General features: G+C 38.4%; 1 protein-coding gene across 1 annotated transcript in view; it reads right to left on the reverse strand.

Moving 5' to 3' along the window:
* RXFP2 (relaxin family peptide receptor 2) overlaps positions 1-11,325 on the reverse strand; it is a 30,052-nt gene extending 18,727 nt beyond the window's left edge. The window contains exons 1-5 of the mRNA XM_027470037.3: positions 10,984-11,325; positions 4,556-4,702; positions 2,842-2,919; positions 1,637-1,742; positions 577-648 (exon numbers count right to left, since the gene is read on the reverse strand). Coding sequence (XP_027325838.3) covers positions 577-648; positions 1,637-1,742; positions 2,842-2,919; positions 4,556-4,702; positions 10,984-11,206 — 626 coding nt within the window. The 5' untranslated portion in view covers positions 11,207-11,325. The remainder of the gene's footprint in view (positions 1-576; positions 649-1,636; positions 1,743-2,841; positions 2,920-4,555; positions 4,703-10,983) is intronic.
* Positions 11,326-11,568: the final 243 nt, after the last annotated feature.

The following is an 11,568-nucleotide window of genomic DNA, read 5'->3' on the forward strand; positions in this document are numbered from 1 at the left end:
GTGGAAGGCAGACTGGTTCCTACAGGAACTTGGAGGAAGCTATATTGGAAGCCCTCCAAGTCAAATTGCAATAAGAAGGCCACTTACTATATAAAGAACATGGAAGACACCATCCAGCTTGAAAAAACGTACCAGTGATCTATGAGAGGACTGACTACATAGTAGAACTTGCCATGTGTGCAGCTAATTTCATAATTTGTGTTTGGTTTCCATGGTATTGTGGCATCAAAAAAGAAAGAAAATGGAAAAATTTAAAAGATGTGTTATTTAACCTTTTAAAACAGTAAGTTGCAGTTTCATCACCAAACGGCAGTAGTGCTTATTTGGCAGATTTATTTTCTGCTTACTTATTTTTCTGTGCCAGGGAGTGAGACCAGATCTCGGTGTATGAAGCTGCCCGCATCTGTGCCTATCCAGCTAGACTGGCAGCCCAGCATGATCAAAACATCAATTTTGAAAGCAAGCGCTGTGCATTACTGTTAAAAAGTGAACACAGAGGTGACTGTGCATTGATTTTATGCATTTCATGCAGTCCTGGGCTCATGTAATGCTTTAATAAACTGTCAAGATACTTACATTTTCTTCACCTTTGTGTACTTGCTGAAAACTTCATCTGGAAGAGAATGGATCTGGTTGTGTGCGAGTGACCTAAAAGTAATCAGGAACTGATGTTTAAACACAGGCTCAGAGTCTAAAACAGTCTTTGGGTGAATTGCATTGCATTTCTTAACACTGGGTGCATTACTTTGGGTGCATCACACTGCCTGGGAAGCCTGGTAGCCTCCTCAGCTTCTTTGTCATCCATCCTCATTGTTTGAATCCCCAGGTGAAGCTTGAGTGCCCTCCCAGGATTAGCTGGGAGGGACAGTTCTCACTTTGATCTCTTTGTAAAGCAAATGCACTTGACCACTTGAACAAGCTAACTGAAAGCCATCCAACTTCTTTACTCAGTTTAAGGATGGCCTCTTCTAAATATTTCCCTTTGCTGATCCAGGCAGATCTTTGGGAATTTCCCATGCTACCAAGGATTCAGCCTTACATACGTTTTCACAGCCTGTAAAACTGGAGCTGGCAAGCTGAAATAGGGAGCTCTGAGTCATCATTAAGAAGCAATAATCCTGAAATTCCTGCTGTGGTAACTTCAGCAATATTTGGTGGGTGCCCATTACCCGAGTGCTGGCTGCACAACCAGTGATCTTTAGTGAGCACCCTGGGGCCCACAGACTTGAAGCAATAGGAATGACAAACCCAAGTGGCATTCAACTCGCCTAATTGTAACGTGGACAGTGCAAAATCCTCTTCTCAGCTAACACCCAAACTCTCTGTAGGGGAGAGAAGTAAACACAGTCTGCGTGCAATTCCTACGACCTGTATTAGATGACTGGTTTACACTGCTGACACACATATATTTTGTCAAATGAATTCCACCCTGAAGTGGACCTTGTAGCCAAACACTCACAGCATTCACTACATACTGGTCAATCCCTAGTAAGTGCCTATAGTGGGCTGCTCTTTTCTGCAGTCTCTGTGTGCAGAGGGCCCACATTTGGTAGTACAGCACTATGCAAAGTGTGTTCAGGCATATCTTCATTTTTAGTACAGCATTATGTTGGGGAGCAAAAGGGACTCCACTTACAGGACGGTTACATTACTTGAAACAAGCGGGACAGACTTCAGATTAACTCCAGCACATTCCAGTTCTGTTTCCATGCAGCTGCAGCCTTCTGGGTATTGCTGGAGACCTAGGAAAATGAATTATTGAGGGAGTGTCTTACATATATATGTCTTATACCCACCAAGTACTTCTGATCAGATGGGGTGTCACACTAAGACCCCGTTTTTGAAAGGAATTGGACATTAAGATGTCTAACATGCCTCCTTCCCCAAATTACCTTTGTAAGGTTCACCTGTCAGGAAGGCTTTAAAAGATGCTGCTGTGCTTCCTAGGACTGCAGTAGTTTACACATAATAAACTCAAACACAGGTAAAACATAAGTCAAATTTAAAATCCTATTCTCCGTAAATACAGTACCAGCTGCAATAAGGTTAACTGAAAGACAGGATATACTCTCTCTATATATAAATATATAGATAACACACAAATGAGGATGTCTGAGAAACTGCTGATACAACAGTTTCCACAGAGAATGCAGACTAGTTAAAGTCACTACAACTCACGGAGAAACTGGATGCTTTGATTTTAGTGCAGACAAGCGGGAACACAGCATCTAAGCTTGCTTCTTTCTTGCCACAATGCTGTCCTTGCTTGCTGCAATTAAAGGCTTTTTGGCTGCCCCTCCTTGGCAGTTCTTCTGAAGAGCTGTCTCAGAACTGTACTACTTTGACTAAGCTGGAGCTTTGGGGCTTATGACTCCTCATCAGTAGGCAAGAAAAATATTTTAGAAGGGTTTAATGTAAACCAATTCAAGATTTTTTAATCTTTTTTTTTTTTTTTTTTTTTTAAATGCTTCACAAAGAAACCTTTCTTTTTTCTTTTGTTCCAGAGTGAGATGAAAACAATTATTAGAATTCCAAAAGTTTTCAAAAATTTAATTACTATTTTCCTGCAAGTCTGCAGAGCTGCAACCTGGCACTAACAAGTATGCTCCACACAGCTTCACTCTGCTCTGCCTGGTGTGTGTGCAAAAAGCTCTGGGAAGCCAAAGGAGTTCCCTAAGCTCATCTAAAATTCCAGATATCTCTATAATTATAGTAAATATGTATATGCAGTGAAAAGTCTTAGAAATGTAAAATAGTGTGAGGATACTAATAAGGGTGTTATAGTGCACTTAGGATTAAGTCAGAACGGCAATGAAATGGAAAAAAGCAGCAATTACTTACAGCATTCTTCTGATAAACCCAGATAATTAGGCTTTCCACGAACCATGTCAAAGATACTTGCCCATCCACTGTTATCTCCTATAAGAAGTGTTAACATTTGTCATCTATACTTCAAATTCTACATCAACTTTTAATGAAAACCAGAACATTAATACCAGAGAACATGTATTTTGACTGTGGGGTGTATCTGTTTTCTGTCTGTTTTCTGATATGGGATGTAAGCAAAAGTAAATCTTCAAAATGATTTTTTTGATCGTCTTTTTTGTTGATTATGAATATCTATTATAAACCCAAATTAAGAAATCTCATGCAAGTGGAATGGCAGAAGTGCACCAGACTATGACCATGACAGAGAGAAATCTAAAGATGATGTAAATATTATTAGATGTGTTGACAAAAAAATAAGTGAATGCTAAAATAAAATGCTTAACATAGCAGAGAAACCCATGCTGTAGTACATGATATAGCATGGAAAGTTACAAATCATTTACAGTGAAAATGTACATGATAATGGGAGTATTTTAGGACAGGAATGAAAACATAGAAAGTGACTCAGTAAAAAACAGGAAGTTTACACCAATTTCAAGAAAATGAATACAAGTGGTGACCTCAGATTTCAGACAAACCATGGAAAATAATGAGAACAGATCATGGCTGGAACAGTGAAATGAATAGGCAATTCTACAAGTTATATTGTATTTGAGAGAAAACAAGTTAATGTTCGTATAGCATAGAATTTTTAATAGGTTGGCAGAAGATAGGAATCTCTATTTTATACAAAGAATATCAGTCTTTGGAGCAATCAGTGTTAGTACACCAAGGTGAATTTTGGAGTTGGTAATGGCACTGGAAATGTGCCACATGGAAAGTCACAAATACAAAGGACTCCATTCAAAGATGGTAGTGAGGGGTGGTGGTAAAGAAGAAGGAAAGAGGCACAGGAGGGTGGTTTGGAATACCTAGAAAGAAGAAAAAGAAGTGAAAGTGATGTAAGAACTACACTAGGAAGTAGGTGGGGAGGGAGGATACAAAGCAGGAGATGACAGTAGAGTTGACACATTAGCTTCTGACCCAACATGTTTTAGAGTCTCACAACTTGAATGTGATGTAGAGGGAACCATGCTGCAAAACAGGGATCGTTTCTTAGCCCAAAAAAGGAGATCAGTCTCATTGACCTCACTTCTTCATAGCTCTTCTGGATTGAGAGCAAGCATGGAGATCAATAAGAGGAATAGTGGTATGACCACCACCAAGTTCATATGTGCTCATGCACATATACTGACATATGTATATAACTAAAACTCTTAAAATACTTAAAATCATCTGCTATTGAAAAGCCTTACTGAGTCTCAGAACCCCTATTTATCTGCAGGAGCCCATGCATCCACTTTGAAGGATTCCCCACACAGATGTGCAGTGATTACCCCGTCTCCACAGCAGAGGACTGTGCAGAATTTTCACCACTGGAGTCCGCCTGGGGCATGCCTTTAGTCAGTTGGCATGGTGTCAGCATGCCAGCCGGCATCCTGACCAGCATGGTGTAATTTCCTCATTCACTGAAGAAATTAAAATATTCAGTCACACTAAAAACCCCAGACTTGTCAGGCTTGCAGATCATCTGAAGGCTGTTAGTGATTCCATGTGTATTAGTTGGAGGAACACATCCCACAGCTAGATTTCGTTTCTGTACACTTACAGCTGTTGCTGTACTTACCACAGTTCTCCTCGTCTGCACCATTCTCACAGTCATTTATGCCATCACAGTGAAATGCCCGTGGGAGGCACGTTGTATGATTTCCACATGGAAAATAACCCTTTTGGCAGACCACATCAACCGAAACGCCTTCCATCAAGCAGGACTCTGAGAAAATATGGAAAGACATTTCCTCTAGAGCAGAGTATATAAAAATGATGAAGCTACAACCACTGCATGTGACAGAGCAATTTCATTTTACACTTTGAAGTATGTTATGTGTCATTTTAATTTGTTATAGCATCATCTAGAAATGGATTTCTACAGCTGGAATCTAGGAGAGACATCTAAAAGTGTCTGTTTGCTTTTCTTCTCTCTTTTCCTTTATCTGCTGAACACATTGCTAGCCAAAAAATAAATAATTAAATAAATAAGTAATATGCTTATCAGTATCCTTTCCTGGTAGACTGATTTGTTGATGGTGTGAACATTATGTTGCAAAACATATAAGTGGGTGGACAGGGCAATGGAGTTTTGGTGCTCCTGGTACAGGGAGATGGAAGTCTTATGTGGAGAGAGAATTTCCAGCCAGAGCATGTGGAAAGCCACTTCCCATGCTGAAGGCAGGTAGGCAATAGAGAAGTGTTCACTTGCACATCAGAGAGATGCAACTTGTAAGACTTATTGCACACAACTGCAGTAAAATCTTTGAGCAATTTGCAAGTCAAATTCTGATATGAATCTGCAAAGAGTGGTATCAGATTTATCACTTTACTTTTGAAATATATAGATATATATTTGCAATAATTCAATTAGATTTATAGTCTTGTAAATCACCGTTTCAGACAAGATGTTAAAAGCAAGATAGTAGTTTTTATTTCCTGTATCAGCACACATAACAGAAGACTGCATTTCTGCAGAACATTTACAGGAAATCTGCTATATTATTCCATTACAGCTATGGAGCATTTGCAAAAGCACTTTTTTCTTTTCACAAAGTTTTCAGGAGATTTTATGAAAATCTAATAGAAGAAAACCCTTTTCTTACAAAAAAAAATGCTAAAAAAAAAAAAAAGCAGAGTAAACGAAACATAGTATAACACTTTGCATTGTGCAGCTGTTGTTATTGTTTTGTTTTGTTTTTTTTTTTTTAAATTATTTATTTGTTTTTATTATTTAGCAAATTCTTTGAAAAGTGTAATTCAAGTTTGACAAAGCAAATTGGATTATGATCCAATGATGGATCATTGAACTGATGGAGATGCCTGTGGACCCAGCTTGCAAAGGCAGCCATGCTGAATTTGAATTTAGACACACGAGACCCCTAGGGGACTATACGCAATACTGAAATGAAATACATGGGATGAAATTGCAGGCAGAAATGACTAAAACAAAGTGAGGTAATCCAATTCCTATGAGGCCAATGGACAATTAGGGGCTATATAGCACCAGCACGTATAGAAAGAGCAGAAGTACAGCTAAACAGTGATCTTTAACAAGTGAATATGTTTTAGTTTTATCTAAATAATGCTCTCCTAATGATAGTACTTTTTGTGTGATACAAAGAATTGGGGTTAAGGCACAAGACAAGAGGAGATGAAATATATAGTCAAGTCCAAGCTGAGACTTGATATCCAATTTCTCTTCATTTTGGAAAAAAATCTCATCAAGATAAGCCTTGCTTTTTGAAGTGAGATACTGCTAACATCCTCTTCTGTGTTGTTTGGAAGACAGAGGAAGAGCTGTAGACTGGTGTTTCTGAAAGCTCTTCCTAGGACCCAAAACATTGATAAAAACAGACTGGTAAAACTGTGCATCTTTCTATGTTACTATTTTGAATAATATTGCAATTAAACTGTGATAGTTTACTGTTTTTGTCAAGTTCTTATGCCACTGTCAGTATTTTTTTATCCCATTTTTTCATGTGTCAGATATTGCACAAAAGTAGGACTGGAAAAAGCCTTCTTGTATTCAAAGGACAGACAAACATTGTTATGAAGCATTTTTTCAAACTTCACATATATGCTCAGTATGGCCTGACATTGTCTTTCCAGGGGACTGAGTTGTGTCCCTGACCTCTCAAGAGAAGCAAAACCGCAGCAGATTACATGTGGGGTGGTAGATGGAAAATTCAGCCTGAGCCTCTCTTCAATCCCAGCATTCAGTTAATTGCTCTCACGGACAAGGAATCAGCTGCTACCCAAACAGAAGGGGCTTCTCCAGTTTTCTCTTTGTCTCTACATTCATTGTAACTTCTCTCAATTTGCTTGTTCAACAAGCACGTTGTATTTACAGCCCTGGTGGATACAGTTGCTCCTTTCCCACTTCCCAGTAAGGCTCAGGATCTGGTGGGCATCGCATCCTCTCTCATCAGTGTCTGCAGTGCTGGATGGAGCAGTTTGCTTAGACTCATGATTTACTACCCCATAGACAGCACTTTGGCTGATGAATAGCTACAGATAAAAGTGGAAGCTTTGCTTTCAAAGCAATAATACCATAAGAGCACTCCTTTGTTCACCATGTGATAAAATTCAATCTTCAAATTTCTGCCTATGATGGAGCTGCTCCTTCTCTGGTTACTAGCAGATTTCCCCCTGTTTCTTGCCATAAATTTCTGAGTGGCACAAATCGACCAAACGATATTGCACATTACTGAGGATCAGCTGGGTTCATGCAATATGTGCACAGTCCTCAAGCATGCTGCTGTTATTCAACGTACTTTAATAGAACAAGTCTATAAATTGATTGCAAACTTAATAGCACAAGCAAAGTACGTTGGCTCAGTAGCTGTGGTTGTAAGAACAGTTTTGTTTAAAGCAGAAAAAACAAACAAACAAAAAAAACATTCTCTGCAAATGTCCATTGCACTAAGACAAGATTTTAGAGGGATAAAATCTTTTTGTTTTGGAAGCTCCTTGTTGAACTAACACTGCTTGGAGCTGTTATAATGCACATAATTGAGGCACTTTTCAGGTGACAACAGCCTTTTTGATCCTGTCGTCAGCGCTCTCAGGTCACTGTGAGAGCAGGCAGACCAGCTTGCTTCACTTAGCTTCAAAGTCACTGAAATCAGATCATTGATTAGGGGCTCAGCTGAAGCTCAGCTATGGTTAAGTTCAGCATTGCTCAGGAAGGAAGAGATGATAAACAACAATGAATTATAAAAACAAAAATGAAACAAAAATGAATCATAAGAACATAGGATTAAAAAAAATAATCAGAAATGGAAACAGAAACGGTTACATTTCTGGATCCTGTTTCAATGTTCCTGTTTCAACACATACTAAAACAAACGCAAAAATGTGCACAGACCTAAGTTTTCTTAATTATTCTTTTCCACCAATGTTTTTTTTCTGGCTGGGAAAAGAAAGAGTTGGTTTTGTACCAAATTTTCCATGGAAAAAAAGTACTTTGTAGATTCAAAACGCAGGTAAAGAGGTATCTGGTGAACTGCAAGAACATTTTTGAAGTTATGTGCATCGTCCATATTAAACATCCATTTAATGGTCTGAATGGTGAGCAGGATTAAAACAACAGTGCAAATTATAGACCATCATTTGTGATATTTAAAAAAATCTACAAAAGAAAAAAAAAAAGCACTCGTAATCTGTTTTTTCGCATGAATCTAAAACCCGCTTGCTTTAGGGTTCCTGTATTTATTACAGTGACAACCTCTTCATCCACAGTGCTCCACAGGGAAACATCATCCCTGACCTCTCGCTTTGAAGTGAATGGCACCTTTACCAAGTGATTCTTTCTCCTGGTTGAAAAGTGAGTCACACCATAACTTATGTTTTGTAGTTGTGTAACACTTAAAAATGATTAATTGTCACATTTATAATAGCTAGTGGCTTTATTATTATTATTTTTCATATTTTATTGCCAGAACTGAACTGATCACTGGCAAGCATTGGCCCTGTTATTAAGGTCTGGACCGTAACACCGAGAAGCAGTTCCTCACTGAGGAGGTGTTATAGCTGCTTTGAACAGCAGTTCATTAAAAAGAAAAGAAAAAAGGTAAATAAAAAGGCTAAACAATCTGGGATTGAATATTTTATCCTTAAATTCATCAAGCATAGAATCACTAGGCAGTGGTATATAAAGTCAGAGCCCACTGTTAGAGATGCCTGTTCTGTCAGTCACACCAGAGGATCCTCCTGGGCTTCCTATCAATTCAGACAGATGAGATGTATTCACGTGTTCACATTTTAATCACTGATGTTTCAGGCACAGCTTGGCTAATTAGCATTAATTACAAAGGCAGGACTCTGATTTGAATATCCCCCTTTCCACCCAGCAGCATGCCAGTTTTGTTTCTCCAACATGCCCAGGATGCTGCACAATTACTTTCCGCAGGTCTTGACATGTAAGGCTTCCTTTTGGCTGGACACCTGGTGTCCCGGTGGCTGCTGGAGAGAGATTTGGGAAAATAACTACCAAAAAAAAAAAAAAGAAAAAAAAAAAAGAAAAAAAAGGGGGGAGCTGTTTGTCGTCAGCCGTTAGAGGGCAGTAAAACACCACCTTTTTAAGCAGCATCGATTTATTCCGCTAAATACGAAGGGCAAACTTTGAAGGTTAACCAGCCATTCAAATACCAGGAGTGTTTGTAATCTAGTGATATTTCCCACTCTTTTAAAGTGGAGTCACGTATCTAAGAATTTTAAAGTCTGTAACTAAACAGCCGCTATTCAACACCCATTTTACAGCAATATGGATGTTTTTCCTTTGAGACCTGCTGCAGATGTGGCTTTCCCAGATGTAACTGTATCTTGTGACATTCCCAAAGCTGCTATACTTACTATATACACATTTTTGGCAACATTTCAGAGGAAGGGGCAAGACTGAAAACGGGCGGGGGCACATCAGTCATTCACTTCATATTTCTATACCTCCTGAAACACGGTGAAGACAAAACACACACCAGAGGAAAGCTCTCTCTGACTCGTATCCCCTTCCCTGCGATGCTTGCTTGTACCTGTGTCACTGTGGACTCGGTCCCTCTCTCGTCTGAACGCTCTGATGCAAAATTGTCTCAGCCCTTATTGTCTATTATGGAGGGGGAGCAGCTGAGAAATAATGACCTTTTAGTAATACAGCCGTTTGCTTGTCTGCTTCTTTATTTATGGAAAAAGCAATTTGAAATAATAGAAGGGATATTCATATTTTTTTCTAACTGTCCCAAATAAATAAAGATTCATTTCATGGTGTGTAAATAGGGAAGATAGTAAGGGGGTGGTGGTGGTTGTAATAAGCTACTTCTAACTTTTGTTTCAGCTAATCAGACTTGTGACAATGAAAGCAATATGAGGAATGGAAAGTTGACTCACTAGATGTTTTGTCTTAAAGTCAATTTTGGAAAGATAATGAAAACAACTTTACGTTAAAATAAACATTTTACACTAGCACAATGTTCTCCAGTGATAAGCAAAACAGCAATTTAAAAGATATCTTTAAATAGAGTATTTAATAAAATTCAATACTTTCTAATCCTGCATATTCCACTCCTTTATAACAGGTTGTCTACAGAACAAATAATATATTCTCTCTTACTTGTTTTCCATTTCTAACAGGCTGGCATTTTCTTTTTCTTTTTAATTTATTTTCTTCCTAGTAATGCACTTGCCATTTCATTTTCTTACTTTGATAACACTCTGCATTATTAGAAAAAAAATGCTATTTCATTAAAGAACTTTCCACAAGCTTAAGAATTGCCATTCATGAGCTAATTACAATGAAAACCATTTATTCACTTTCCTACAATACTTCAAGAATTGCTAAGCATAAGAAAACTATTATTATTAAAAATTAATGTGTGTAGGAACTGAAATATTTTAATTTTTGAAAATTTGTTTAAAGGAAAGACTGTAACTTCCACTTGTATATTGTTGCTAAACTAGTGTTTCTAATGAAAAATAAGTTTTCTCATAGAAGCAATATTTTAGGCAATTGTTTCTAAGATTCAACATGCTTGCTTAAATGTATCGTTCTATTTTGAATTTGCTTATACTGAAAATATTTGCTTCACTGAATTACCACAAGTTTTGCTTAAATTGGGAAATACCCATGAAAACTTAGTTGCTAAGTTAAATGCTTCCTTTTTTTCACCTAATATGTAGAAAGTGTGCTATGATACAGAGGCGAAGCTTGCTGATCAGAACAATGTTTCATTACATTGGGTATTTTTTGAAAAAGCATGGCTTTATCAATTAGTTTTGTAGCTGATAAATTTAATCAAAATTTAAAGCAACCTGGTTGGGCAATTCAATCGTTTTACAAAATCAGATTTTCTCACCTGCTTTAAACTTAAAATAATAATAAAAAAAAAAAAGTATAACAAAATCATGCAAATGAAAATTCCTTACCGATTCCTCACTTTAAATGAAATTTCTTGTTAATGCGTCCCAAAAGGCACTCAGGCTAATAAAGAATTAAGTGAGAAGTGGTCTTACCTTTGATTCCTAACAGAAGAATGACACGGAGCAGGAACAGCATCCTCGGAGCCCGAAGGGGACGGGACGGGCAAGGGGATGAGTGTGGCCATGGAGCCGTGCTCTGCTCTGGGCCCCTTGCAGCTGCCCTCCTGCAGAGCCCCAGCCAGGATGGGATGCGTGGCACCGAGCATGCTCCCAGCCCCTGCTCCCTCTCACCCACCAGGTTGTCAGCACTTGTCATAAACCATCGCAGACGTCTTGTCTGGCTCCTGGTTTGCCACTGCTTGTGCCTGAGAAAGAGCGCAAGGGATTCCGATTTTACTGCGTTCACAACTCACTTCTGACAGGGCGATTTCTGGATCCGAGGTGTTTCTTTACATACGAAGTTACTTTTATAAGGAAAATGAAAATCTCTAAACAGTTTGCTGTTGTCGTATCACAGCTGGGATTACAGAGTAATGATGTTATTCAGATTTTTTAATTACAAAGCCGACTGAAGATTAACACCCAAATGCTTACACATGACATTAAACACTGCGCACAGCTGGGCCACTGAAATCAGCCCCTTTGCTGTCTCCAAGGGTGATTTCTTAAAGTTTTTTT

This window comes from Anas platyrhynchos, chromosome 1 (assembly GCF_047663525.1).
Source record: "Anas platyrhynchos isolate ZD024472 breed Pekin duck chromosome 1, IASCAAS_PekinDuck_T2T, whole genome shotgun sequence".
In the NCBI taxonomy this organism is placed as follows: Eukaryota; Metazoa; Chordata; class Aves; order Anseriformes; family Anatidae; genus Anas; species Anas platyrhynchos.